A 13,891-nucleotide genomic window follows, 5' to 3' on the forward strand; every position below is an offset into this window, starting at 1 on the left:
GCCTGGTTGCTTGATCCACATTGATTATCTTCTGCCTAAATGTGGCCAATGTGCACCATCTAGTGGACATTTAAGAATACTACACATCCAGCCAGTAGGAAACATCCTGTTAGTGTCGTGCTGAAATTTAATTCCCACGACATTAAAGAATATTTCAGTCTTTAGCGTGAATCCTGACTCTTCTACAAACAATTTCCCTCATTTGTGTTGATTTGAATCTTGATCCAGTTGTTTGTTTCTCTCATTTTATCCTAATCAACAATTTCTGCTGTGGAAATGTCTTCAGAAATGTCATGGTTGCAGATGCGAGGCAGTTTTATGACAAAAGTGATCACTGGAACTGATACTCTTCTTCTTTCACTCCTGCAAACACACAATTCATCACCTGCCTTTTCTCTCGTCTGTTGCACCAGAAAAAAAAACAACTTTTCATGTATCTCATTTGCATTTATTTGGGTACAAATAAAAAAATGTACAAAATAAAGCATAGAAAGTAGTAATTATGAAAACAATGTCGACGACAACATAAAAGAAAAAAGGCAACAGTTAAATAATGAATTAAAAATACAGCCGACTAATCTGGAAAAGCAACTTGTGGTTCTACACGTCTACACAAACAGACATGACGTTCAACAGTCACGTGTGGGTGAGAGAAGGCAGAGACCCGGGGCGCGTGAGAGGACGACATTGAATCCAGAAGTGCACAACAATCAAGAAGAGGAATGTTTTTTTTTTAACTCAAATATTAGTGTGTCATTAAGTCTGAACAACCTCACTACAAGAAAGACCATTTCTCGTTACACAGTGTTTACATCACATTATTGTAACATCCTCTCAGCTGTTTTATCCTGTGTCTAATAAAGCTGTCGTTTCCCTCATTTCTCATTTACATCATCACTGTGAGCCGCGTACACTCCCGCCGTTATCTTAATGCTGCAGTTTCTGGCCTTCAAAACAAGAACTGAACGTTACCAGACCGTTTATACTCTTAATGCACGAACAGAAGTACAGTGTTGCATTCATAGTGAGCTTGACACCATCCTGACGTGACGATAACGCACAACTCAGCACGACAGCAAGCTAAAGTGGAAACACTTGACGGAACAGAACAGTACGTCTAACAATCTTCTGCAGCCTGTCAGCACCGTCGCTCAGTGTCCACAACTAAGCACAGAGGAGACCTGTGTGGAGGCGTGGAGTCTCCGTCAAACTGCCTCACAGTCTTGCCTGACGTCAGTCACTGAGGGGTTAACTGTTCATTTGAACAGGCTGGTTTGGGTGTTAGTGCTGGTGTTGAGGATAAATCCGGGCGGTGGCTCAGTGTCTGCGTGTGCGCTGGCCCCCGGTGCCCGTGGTGGTGATGTAGAGGAGGGGCTGGGGCTGCCGCAGCTGAGGCCCTCGCTTCAGGTTATTCATGTGGGGTGTGGAGGACTCTGTTTGCTGGATGCTGTGGGGCGCCCTGATTTTGGCGAGAGGAGGGACCCCTCTGTACTGGGGGCGGAGCGTGGGAGCCTGGGGCTGACTGTTGTTGTGGAGATGAGGGTCTGATGTGCTGTCGAGAGGACGGAACCTCTGGGCTGTGGCTGTCTTGGTTTGAGGCAGCTGTGAGCGAGAGGAGGAAGAAATTATATCACACAGTTTTCTTAAACTGACTCTGAGTCTAACATGGTGCCGCTCAGTCATGTACAGCTCACACGAAACAAAAGAAACAAAAATGATTTCAGTAGTTAGTGTGTATCAGTGGACTCTGACATCAGACTGTACAGTGTAGTGATGTGTGATTGGCTTCTCTATCTGTAGGTTGTTTGTCCATAATAATACTAAAAATAGACTGAAAGAGGACTGTGATGCACTGATGGGGTAAATTAAGGCTGCGTACCATCTGCTTTGGAGACTTTTTCCCCTTACTGGCCAAAAACAATTTGCTGCTTCATGTGAGCTGCATTAATATTTCATATAAATACACCAGTGTGTCCTGAAGGCGTACTCAGAAATGTTACAATAATAATCCTGTGCATAATGAATTCAGAAAATACTCACTGCTTGACCAGTGACCTCGAAAGAGCGTGAGCGCCTCTTCTTTCGGCGAGCCTCAAAGTCCGTCTCCCGGGGCGTTTGGTTCTTGGTGGCGACCTGCCGGTTCCGTGGGCGTGTCCAGGTCACCTGCAGGCCGGGCCCCTCGCCCGTGCTGCTTGACAGGTTATCGTCTGAGGTGGCGTGTCTGAGCTCGGGGCTGGGCTGCCTGCCGCGCCGCATTGGCAAACCTGTAGGGGGAGCTTCGCTCAGAGAGAGGCTGCTCTTCTGCTTCTTGGGGTCCAGGGGAGACGGGGGAGGGTGTAACCGCAGGGCGTCCACCTCCAGGGCTTTGGAGCGCCGACGGGCTGCTTTTACTACAATGTTCTGGACGCCTTTAAGGATCTGCTGCCGCTCTGAGGACACACGGGGACATGGTTGTTATTTTACTTCACTTTCTTTACCTACTTTACCATTAAAGGGCTGCTTCAGACAGAGAACGACTCGGAATGCTTTTATGGGCACAGCTAATAAATCAACACCAGTTTTCCTAATCAATTGTTCAATAGTTTACTGTGTATGATTTAGGGGGAGTGGCATCTAGTGGTGAGGATTGCACACTGCATCCAGCTTAAACTTCTTCCAGTTAGAATTCCTTCAGTGTTCATTGTTCGGGAGGTTTTTAGGTTAAGGTTAGGTTAGGCTGTTCGTCACAGATGATCATCTAACTATGGTGGCTAGCGCGAAAACACAAATGACCCGATCTAGGGCCAGTGTTGCTCCCTATGTAGCTATAAACAGCTTATTCTAAGGTAATGAAAACACAATTCTTACTTTCAGGTGATTATATACCAAAGAAAACATACTTACTGTATTATATTCCATGTCTGCCAATATATCCCCTAAATCCTACACACTGGACCTTTAAGTTGAATGCTCTCACACCAGTCCAGCCTCTCTTAAACCCCAGTTGTCACTGTACTGCATGTGTACTTGTTTGAACATCTTACCACTTCGTGAAAGGGGGATATCAGCCCCAGCCTCGCTGCTCTCCGGTGATGAGTCCAGGTGGCTGCTGACACTGTGGCTGAGATGGCTGTAGCTCAGAGAGCTCTCAGGAACCAGCGGCTGCAGCTGCAAACACCAGATGCAGAGTGCCACATTAAGATGACACATTCACTGCAGTCCTTTGCTTTCAGCTGAGGTCAGACCGAGTGCCATCTGAAATCAATTCTGCGCCTCTCGAAAATGAAATTTTTGCTTTGAATATGGCATTTGGATTCCGGCACTCGTAACTCTTCTCACTTCATCTCGTCTATGAGTCACACTCCTGAGACATTTGCTCTGCCAGAAAATTAGATGGAGGTAATATTATTTCAAGCCGGGAGCAGAGATGGAACTCTGCTTTGCACATTTCAACGTGGAAAGCTGAGCAAAAACCCAGAATCCGAGAATTGAAAGTGAATACTTATGACAGCTTATGGTGGAGTTTCTTTTGTGGAGGCGCGTGGGTTGAGAATAAAAATGTTCTACAGGAGTGAAATATCTGCGTGAGTCTATTTCAAACAGAAACCCATTTGGCTTGAAGTGAGAAGCAGCACCTGTCTAGACTGTATTAATTCACCTCTCTCTCTAGCTATTGAAAAGGAATGAATCAGGGGAAATACTGCTCCTTATTAGTGTCCTCACCTCTCTGTTGCCCTTCCCATTTATGTGTATAGGAGGCGGGGTCACCACAGCCGAGTGTTTCAGCTGCCTGGCGTGAGGGCTGCTCTTAAAAACCCTGTTGTTGTCGCTGACACAGAAACAAAAGACCTGAGTTATTGCAATACAACGGTTTAATGATACATGCTGTTGTATAAATTAGAAAAAGGAAACATATGAACAGGATTTCCTCTTACAGCTCAGGCTCTGGCAGAATGGGGGGCAAAGTGTGTCGTCGGATTTTGGCTTGGCCTCGTCTGTTATCGGCGCACATGTTGCGTACACTCTCCTGGTCCGAGTCCATGTCCTGCATGTTGTCTCGACCCTGACCGGGCAGGGTGATCTTGGGTAGAGAGCCCTCCTGGAAATGATTATTATAAATTGTTAGTATCAATATTCACCTAGGCCACCTTTATTAGCCTTTCTGCGTAATCTAGTTAGGCCTGTCACTACATCGACTTCTCGTGCGAGTTATGGACATCACCTTGATCATTTTGCCGACCTTGACATTGCCCGTTGTTTACACATGTTTACATAAGAATGTCACCAACATTTTAGCCGACATAAGCCAAAATAAACAGCAGGTTTTCCCAACTATTCTAAGACCTGGGCGCAGTAATTTTTGTCTCCACCCCCACCTACTTCCGCAAGTCAAAAGAAAAATGAAACAGCACTTCAAAGGCGACACAGCGTAGCTCACCGGTAGCCTGCAGCTGCACTTTTGGAGAGGAAGAGGCACAGTCCTGATCGTGGTTAGCTTGCTAAAAGTCTGTTGTTTCTAGTTTTAGTCTCCAACAACTTCATCCTACACTCTGTAAATCCACCAGCAAACCCCCAGCCCCCAGGTCGTACCATCCCAGGAGCCGACTGCGCCGACGGAGCTTCGCTAATCTTGTCTATTAGTCACAAGAGGCATCATTTGATTTTGTTTTTGTTTGCCAAATTCTGTAACAAGCATAAGAAATATATTTGGGCTATTTGTGTAAAGGTATTTTTATATATACTTTCTTGAATATATGAACACATGTATGTTTGTTAAATACTTTTTACATATGCCAATGTCTGAATATTCTTCAAAATTAAAAGTTTCTGGGACAATATCTTGTCAAACACAAGTAGTTATCATGACAGGCCTAAATCTGGATTTGAAATTTGAATTGTCATGCGGGAGATACCTTGATGGTGTGTCTGGTGGTGACCTTATCCAGCGCCATGGCTCTGTCCAGTTTCCTTTCATCCAGCTCCCTCATGTACATCTCATACAGCTCCTGGAGGTGTGGAGGGACCAGCAGACTGTGGTCTGGAACACACAGGGACACATGTAATTAAGTAAACCAGACATCCATGGTGCCTAAAACAAAAACTAGACTATTCAAATCTGCACCTTTGGTCTATATGATCGCAACGTTGTCAAATTTCTTCTTTTGTCCAACCAACAGTTTAAAACTCAAAAATATTAAATTTACTACAATGAAAAGCCAACAAAACAACTTGTGTAAAGGATCTACGCAGCATTCAACCAAACAACAAATATTAAATGGAGGCTTTTCAACTGATTCTGGAGTTAACATCTATGGACTCACCATCAATGAACTGTCTCTGCTGCTGTATGATCTCGTCACACAGGTGTCTGTGCTGCTCGAAGCGCTGCACCACAAAGTTTTTATGCCGGATGACGTTGTCCTTGAGCAGCGCGTGTGACTGCATCTCTGCGTTCTCGATCTCCAGCTCGTGAACCTTGCAGAGGAGGCACAGGACCTCGCGCTGCTCCTCTGAGCTCACCCGCCGAGGCAGCAGCTCCTCCAGGCGCTGTGCCCGATCCCGAAGCTCCAGAAATCTGCGCTCGAGCAACGCCTTGAGGATGAGCGGGAAAATAGAAGAGTGGGCACGGTCTTGTTTTTTATTCATTATAAATGGCATGTAAAGGCATGTTAAATCACAGCTAAGCGTCAAAGGCACGTGATTAGCGTCTATAGTCTACAGGAACAAATCCTACCTTCTGTTTGTGGATCTTTTTCTGTTCGGCCATGAGTGTAACCAGGTTTTCTCGGGCCATTGCCACCTGCTGGGTCTCTGTGCTGTCTGGAGGAGACTCCGGGGAGTCGGAGTCCTTCTCACTGTCGTCTTTATTGACACTTTCCTTCCTCCTCTCGGCGCGCCACTTCCTCCGGCGCCTACTCCGCTCCTGCTCCCAGCTAGGAGAACAAAAATATACAGATGTTTACCTGCCAGCAATAATGTCATCTGGTTTATAATTTACAGCAAGTCCTAACTATCAGTCTTCTGTTGGCCAGAGCTGGTATAATTCATACTGGATGTGGTAATTGAATTCCTGAATGTCACACAGGGGATAATTACAGATTACTGTATGTGTGCCATCAGATAGGGAGGAAATAAACTGACTCTGCAATGGTAAGCAGGTGTTTGGAGGTGTCGATCTGGATCTCCATGTTGCTGTTTTCCAGCTCCATCAGGCTCCTCCTGATCTCCATCTGTTGGCGGAAAGCATCCAGGAGCTGCTCCCTCAACTGGTCCATCTCCGCCCGACTCTGGTGGCTGGAGTGGGCCTGGACCTCGGCTGCACGTTGGGAAAGATGAGAGGAGAATAAAGAAATAGTCAGAAAACAGCTTAATTTGACACTTATTCTTCTTTTGGCAGTCAGACGTAGAGTGGACAAGACTTTACCCTGGACATGGCGGATGTCAGCCCGGTCTGAGTTGAGCTGGCGGCTCGCCTGATCTGCAATCTTCTTTTTGAGCCGCTGGATCTCGCAGCGCAGGTCGGAGATGATGTTGGTGTACTGAGCAATGTGGTATGACACATTTATCAGGTTCTTCTTTACCTGAGGGACACAGTGATGAGGAAGACAAAGAAGGGAATATTTAGATATTTACGTAGGCCTCAAATTTCACACTGAAAAGTGGATTTTGTAACCGCAAGATGTTTAATTTGGTTCTTAGAAGGATCTACAGCACAAAATGAAACACTTAGATGTTCAATAGCTGCAATTATATAGTGCCATCAACAAAGCAAACCAAACAGTTTACTCATCCTTACAAAGCATAGGTGCATTATGTTAACATATTTAACAGTCAAGTATAATTTAAAGAAATGTAAAGATATATTTCATTGTATCACAAAATCCATTTATCTTATTTCAGCTGTAGTAAAGACAGATAAAGAAGCTAAAAGATGAATTATGTGTTCTCACCCGTGTTCGAATGTTTTTGGCACGGTCAGCGTACGTCAGCGTGTTACGGGACTCCTCAAAAGCCACAGAGGCGGGGCTGATGTGAGCTATCATGACCGTTCGACTGTTCCCACCCAACGAGTCCTGTCGGAGACATCAGAAGAAAAAGTAATGACGTGTGAATCACAAAATACAGTTATGATATCCTGCAGTTGGTTCCCTATAAATGTGTGAATTGCTGTACCTTCAGTAGTCGAGTCAACTTGCTGTCTCGATAGTTGACGTACTTGGTGCCATTTTTGTCACTCAGGGCGTTGATGCAGTTGCCCAGAGCCAGGAGGGAGCGGTTGATGTGGGCACCCTCTTTCAACCGCTGACCCCGATTCTGAGTCTAAGAAACAGAGAGATGGGAGTGAGAAAACCTCTGAACTTTTCAAAGTATTTTTGATTTCATTACAGAGTGAACAGGTAACAACTGTGAGAGAGCTCGGAAATAACATGCAGCAAATGTCACCAGCTAGACTTGAACCAGGGACTGAGTCAAGATAGAGACAGAGCACAACATGTCATACTCTGAAAACCACACCCACAGGAGGGGAAACAAAAGGCACCACAACATGCAACCAAGGGCTGAAACACTACAAAATGCCTGTAACCAGCGAACGACATCATATTTCAGCATGTCAAAGGATTATTTTAAGGTATAAAGGTATACTGACAAGGTCAATATTGTTGGTTTATCTCAATGTCCCCTCATCTTATCTTGTTTGTTCTGGAGAAATGATCCTACTGAACGGCCAGAGGGGAAATACTTTGATATTTACAACTATTTGACTGAAACACCAGGTGAGATCATCATTCAGTTTAACAAAGATCAAAACCAGGGCTTGCATAGTTTAGTTAGCTTAAACCTCTACAGTTCGTCTGGCAAAATTAGCAACTGTGACTCCTGCATTGGTCTCAGGATTCTGCAGTTTTCCCATTCCTCCTTCTGATGCCTCACGGCTTATTGCCTGTATTCACTTTTGTCTTCCTAGGGCCATGACACTCCACGCACATGGTCATCGGTGAAAGTCTGTCACCCTATTTTTCTGTGTGTGTTCCGCACCATTAGTGCTCTTTGGCCATCATTGGGTTTTTTTCCCAGCCGATTCAGCATGCTGAATTGGCGTTAGAGCTTTTTGATGAGTAAAATCACTATGAGGATTAACCAAAGTGAGGAAAGTAAACAAACTGCTAAAGTCGAGAGGTCACAAGATCACTACAAACGTGATATATTAGGTAAGATTATCATTTTCAGCCATTGAACTCATTAGCAGAAACTATAATTGTTTCTGTATGTTGGCCGCTGGCTGTAGTCTTCGCGGTGTGTTCATGAGCAACTTTTTGGCCAAGACACAGGCAACGTAAGGCGACACAGTAACACAGCAACAGTCGGCCTTCATCACCACTAGTTCTTTGATGTCTGTTTGGTGTGTCTGGGCCTTCAAAGTCTCAAGTTCAGCTTATAAAAACGTATTCTGGGCTCTTCATCCTGTTAGTCCCACCACACAGCAGCTTTTAGGCATTTTTCTGTTGTTTGCTAACAGACAGAAGTGACAAGAAGGCACTTTCAAGCAGTATAAAGTCAATGCAGGGTATTCTGTCTCTATAGCTCAGATAGTATTGTGTAAGAAAAACATATATTAATGAATAACACCTAAGGATTTTTTTTAACATTGATTGATTGCCTACTTAGTGATGAATATTCATACTTAAGAACTGACACCAAATGTTCATGGGCATTAAACCCTTTGGCCATCAGGGCAGCCCAACCTACGAACATATGGACCTTTGGCTGTTTGTTTCGGAGAAGCTGTCATGTTTCCATTCTTGCCCAGTAGATGGCATCACCTCCTCAACTTCTACTAACTGCATACACTCAAAAGGAAATGTTCCCTGTAGCTTCAACTGACAGAGGTGTTTGTGTTCTGCTCACTTCCTGATGGAGGCCATATATGTGCTGTTCATCAATAGTATGGCTGTGAGCCTCTCAAACAGTCTCCATGGTAAGTAAGTGCTCTCACTCACTGTTTGCATGTTGTTCTCATGGTGGGCAGGGACGTGGCATAGATCATAGATGACAAGCCATTCATCCGAGCCAACAAAAGCAGACTCGACTTGAAAAACTGCAGACAACAAACTGAACAAAAATTTCTGAACATCCTCACTTGACTGCTTCAAAAGAGAAGGTCACAGCAATGATGAAACGGAGAGAATGAATCGGCTCACAGATGGTGTTCTCTTCCTGTCTGACAATACAGCTCAGCCTCCTCTCCACACAAGTATTGATCGCGACACCAGAGACTATATTCTCAACAGAGCAGGTAACAGCGTGAAACTACCTGTGCAGTAAAATTAACTATTTGGCAATCGTGGAAATGCTTCGGCGTCAATATTCAAATTTTTTTTTTTATTCCTTTTTTTTGTATTTGTTTCTTTGTAAATGACTTTGTTATAATTCTCTACATACTTTATTTTATTTTTTATTTTTTTATTCTCCAGTTTGCTTGTCACATGTAAAAATAAAATAATCCGATTGGACAATGGGAAATAAGCAGAGATGACATGTTGCGCATTTGCACTCACTTTGCAGAGAGCACAGAAACAACAGTGTGTAGCAACGCAAAAACAGCGAGCAAAAAGCTTCATTCTCAATAAAAACAATTACAAAAGCCGCCTCCAGCTGCTAAAACGCTTTCTCGTTGTATCTACAATCCTAATCTGTCAAGTGACAATTAACTATAGTAATCAAATGGGTGGAGTAGAGATATAATTTGGCATGAAATGGAAATCCTTTGTTCTTTTTCTCCAGTGCCAATCACAGTTGTAACTGCACAGCTTTGTGTTGTACTACAACGTGATCCCATTGGCCAAAAGGTTGGTGTGTTACTTTAATAAACTGCACGGCGTGCCATGATGGCAGATATAAAGAGGCTTTTATTAAAGTGTCCTGAGGTTTATGGGAACCTCAGTCCTCTGGACCGTTGTAAAGATCAGCTGCCAAGCATCCCCAGTGAGCAGTCCAGACACTCTCACAGAGCAGACACTTGTAGTTTTGAGTCTATACATGAGGAATGTGTCCATACAGGCTCAAAAGAAGCTGTGTATGTAAGAGGCACATTAGCCAAGTCTGTGAACTTTGGAAGAAAAGTCAACGCACCCACTTAGGTCGACAAATTAGCCGCCCGCCTGTACAACTACTAATTAAACACTTCAACCATTCAGACACATTCTGACTGAGCACATACACACGCACCTGTGCTGCTCTTTCCGAGCCGGCGAGGTCGATCATGAAGAGGCGTGCAAAGCGGACCTCCTGCAGGACGTCTCGACACCGGCTCTGCTGCTTCACGGCCACCTGCAGCACAGCGTGGGAGCGAGATGACGTCTGGTTGGCGGCTGTCGGCTCCTGGGTGCGCTGCTTGTTGCCCTTCATCAGCAGCTCCATGATCTGAACACACAAAGGCAGAGTTCGTCATATGTGCTTGATGATTCTGAATGTTTTGAGTACAGTAGATGAGAAGTCACATCTTGCTCAGTTAGGCTTGTCTAACCTCTTGTGCGTTTATGGTAGACACCTCTGTGATGCCAGCGACCTGTATCACTCCTTTAGAGTCTTCTCTCAGGTCCAGGAAGCCTGACGAGGGGTTCAGCAGGTCACGGATCATCTCATTGTAGATCTAAAAAAGACACAGATATAAAATCATCAGCTGAATGCGACTGCAATAGAGATTTACGCAGTAATGAGATGTCTCAGTTAAGCGTAGTTACATACAGTACAAGTTGGATGAATGTTCAAGTTAATCTATCTGCTCAACATCCTTTGAGCTGTAAACTTGAATCAACTGGAGGTTGTTTATTTCCTCTGAAAAGGCTCCATTCAGGCTTTCAGCTCTTACACAGACTCAAACCTGGTACAAAAACATCAAGTGCTATATTTTCAGCAACCTGTCATTTAGAAACCGCAGCTTGTTGGGTGGCAGGCTGTCATCAGCCGGTGCCTGTGCTCCTCTTTCACAAAAAGCAAACTCAGACGACTTCTTTGAACTGACAGTGATGGTGCAATGAAAGCCCCTAAACCCACATAAAGGCTCAGCACAGGAAGTGACATCCTGGAAAGTGACCACTGGACGACAAACCACTGGGAGGTTGGAGCAGTGAGGACAGTTTTTATTTGTCGAGCAGACCCCGACCACAAACTCTGAGAGGGGGGAGCTTTTACTGACACTGACAGTTGGATATTTGTTCTATTATATTTTCCATCTGTACTCTTTCATTGCTGGTGAAGTTTAAATAAGACTAAATGTCTGCAGCCACGCCAGCAGCTCTAGACACAGTGGGGCTTTGAGTGAAATGCAAATGTCAGCGTTTTAACATGCTCAAAAAGACAATAATAACATGTTAATTTTGGAAGGTACAATGTTCGTCTTAGTTTAGTATGTTAGGCTGGAGGGAATGTGGTTAATTTTGAAGGTGGTTTATAAACCAAAATGCTGGACAAATTGAAATTTGATAATGGCGCTAGATGAAAAGTTAAAGGAACAGTTCATCAAAATCAAAAATACTTATTTGTCCTCCTATCTGTAGTGCTGTTTATCCATCTAGACTGTTTTGTTGTGAGTTGCCAACTGTTGGAGATATCAGTTGTAGAGATGTCTGCCTTTTCTCCAGTATAATGGAACTAGATGGCACTCGGCTTGTGGTTCTCAAAGTGCCAAAAAAATCCATTTTAAAAATTTGACAGTGCTGTTTCTTTCCAGAAATCATGACCCAGTTACTCAAGATAATCCACAGACCTTGTTGCGAGCAGTTTCATGTAGGATCTTTCTTTCTACTGAAGTACATTTGCCAACCATATCGCCAGAAGGAAGCGTGCATCTACTGCTAGCTCACATAGCACCACTGAGCTAGCTAATGTTACAGCTAAGTGGAAAAAGACGGCATTAATGTTCACATCTCGCACTGTCGCAAGCACAAACTTCTCATCCTTGAGTAGATGCACGCTTCCTTCTGTGCAGTGATACGGTTGATGGGTGTAATTTGGTGGAAGAAAATAGTTCCTACATGAAACTGGTCACAACAAGGTCTGTGGATTATCTTGAGTAACCAGGTCATGATTTCTGGAAAGAGACATTGCTGTTGAGTTTTTCAAATATATTTTTTTGCTTTGAGCACCACAAGCCGTGTGCCATCTAGTTCCATTATATTGGAGAGAAGGCAGACATCGCTATGGCTGATATCTCCAACACTCGGTAATTCACACCAAAACAATTTAGACTGATAAACAGCACTACAGAGGAGGAAAAATATGTAGTTTTGATTTAGCATGCATCCTAAGCGGAGCATGAATATCTGCAATTCTTTTGGCAATCTTCCCAATAATTGTGAGGACATTTCAGTTGTAACCACAAAGGTCAACCTCATGGTGGCGCTAGAGTAAAGTTCACACAATCATCATCGTTCGTCATCATGGATATCCGTTCTAAATTAAATGGCGACCTGTTTCAGTCTGGAGTTAAGTCATGGATTGGCCAACAGACAGACTAACATTGCCTTCCATGATGCCATCGCACAGTAGCTAAAGAGGTTTTTCCTTCCATTGAGGTTCCTAACTGTGAGAAGAGTTGGGAAACGAAACCAGGATGAACATAAAAGAAAAGGGGGAGGGAGCACTGCGTGCACGTGAGTGGTTAAAAATAATTGAATGTGCCTTTTTTTTTTACCCCTACAGAGTATATTTATTTGCATTCACCGTATGTGTTCCTGTGCATGTGTTTTAGAGATTGCACATGTGAATGAGGGTGTGATCTGAACAAGAAAAGGAGCAGATGTGTGCACATCCCTCAGTCGGGCTGTAAAATGGCGTTTAACCTCTTTGTGGCGAGGCAGCAGTGGCAACAGATTGCTCCCTGGAAACAGCAAACACACACGTCACACACAGCCTTGTGTCAGGACTCATCCTGAGGAGATCAGTACAGGTCAGAGAACATCCAGCCCCCATGATTGGCATTTTAATCAGAACATTTTGATTTCCACCCACCGACAGCGCTAGTAAAGAGCTGAGCCTCAAAACACATTGTCAATCATTGAACATAATGATAGCGTCTGGCACCAAAAAAAAAAAAGTGATTTCAGTGCTTTATGTAAACCCTCCTCCCAATAGGCAAAATTTGTCCTCAACAAGTGCTTATAATGTGCCATTTTCATTTTCAGTTAAAAGCTCAGGCTCTTTTTATATTTTTCTTCTTTGTGCAAGGTTATATTCATCGTCTGTCTCTTTCTGTCTGTCTTTATCCCTTTGTTTTCTTTCTCTCCCGACACTTTTCTCTCTCATTCTCATGAGAGATACCCCGAACATTTCTGAACAATTCTGACTTATTTATCTTTTTTTCATGTTGCCATCTTTTCAGAACAACTTTTGAGAGCAAAACTATGACGGACAAATCATGTACTTGAAATAATTACAAAGATCCTGACTGAGGGAGGCAATTTCCAGGGTTCGCACAGTGTAACATTTCCTGTATCACAATAATCAAGTAGCTGCTAAGGTAAGAAGTCCAAATAGATAACTTGAAACAGACAACTCTGAGCTGACCAAAGTCAAGAAAAGCCAGAAGTTACCCCTCTAAATGGAAACACTTCAGTCACACCAGCTCGGCTCAGTTACTGCTGTCAGAGTCAGATGAACCAACTTCATTGTATCCAGTACCATTAAATGCTTTGTCACTAAACACACAGTCTGAGCTGTACCTGCTCCTCAGTAATGAGGTTTGGAGCCACAGCCAGCAGGCACACAGAGAAACAACCATCATCAGCCTGCCGTCGTATCTGAGGTTCATCATCCAGTGACAAAGGCAGAGTTAATCACTTAGCCAACGGGACCACGGATCACTCCACACCTGAAAGTACTGCGGGCTTCTGTGCAACAAAAGCACCTCTGC

General features: G+C 43.9%; 1 protein-coding gene across 1 annotated transcript in view; it reads right to left on the reverse strand.

Moving 5' to 3' along the window:
- Window positions 1-436: 436 nt before the first annotated feature.
- kif19 (kinesin family member 19) overlaps window positions 437-13,891 on the reverse strand; it is a 48,237-nt gene continuing 34,782 nt past the window's right edge. Inside the window, exons 6-19 of the mRNA XM_050060091.1 lie at window positions 10,505-10,630; window positions 10,207-10,401; window positions 7,153-7,299; window positions 6,930-7,052; window positions 6,404-6,560; window positions 6,121-6,295; window positions 5,714-5,912; window positions 5,301-5,571; window positions 4,893-5,017; window positions 3,915-4,078; window positions 3,703-3,808; window positions 3,024-3,147; window positions 2,041-2,429; window positions 437-1,602 (exon numbers count right to left, since the gene is read on the reverse strand). Coding sequence (XP_049916048.1) covers window positions 1,318-1,602; window positions 2,041-2,429; window positions 3,024-3,147; window positions 3,703-3,808; window positions 3,915-4,078; window positions 4,893-5,017; window positions 5,301-5,571; window positions 5,714-5,912; window positions 6,121-6,295; window positions 6,404-6,560; window positions 6,930-7,052; window positions 7,153-7,299; window positions 10,207-10,401; window positions 10,505-10,630 — 2,586 coding nt within the window. The 3' untranslated portion in view covers window positions 437-1,317. The remainder of the gene's footprint in view (window positions 1,603-2,040; window positions 2,430-3,023; window positions 3,148-3,702; window positions 3,809-3,914; window positions 4,079-4,892; window positions 5,018-5,300; window positions 5,572-5,713; window positions 5,913-6,120; window positions 6,296-6,403; window positions 6,561-6,929; window positions 7,053-7,152; window positions 7,300-10,206; window positions 10,402-10,504; window positions 10,631-13,891) is intronic.

Source organism: Epinephelus moara, chromosome 13 (genome assembly GCF_006386435.1).
Source record: "Epinephelus moara isolate mb chromosome 13, YSFRI_EMoa_1.0, whole genome shotgun sequence".
NCBI classification, from domain to species: domain Eukaryota; kingdom Metazoa; phylum Chordata; class Actinopteri; order Perciformes; family Serranidae; genus Epinephelus; species Epinephelus moara.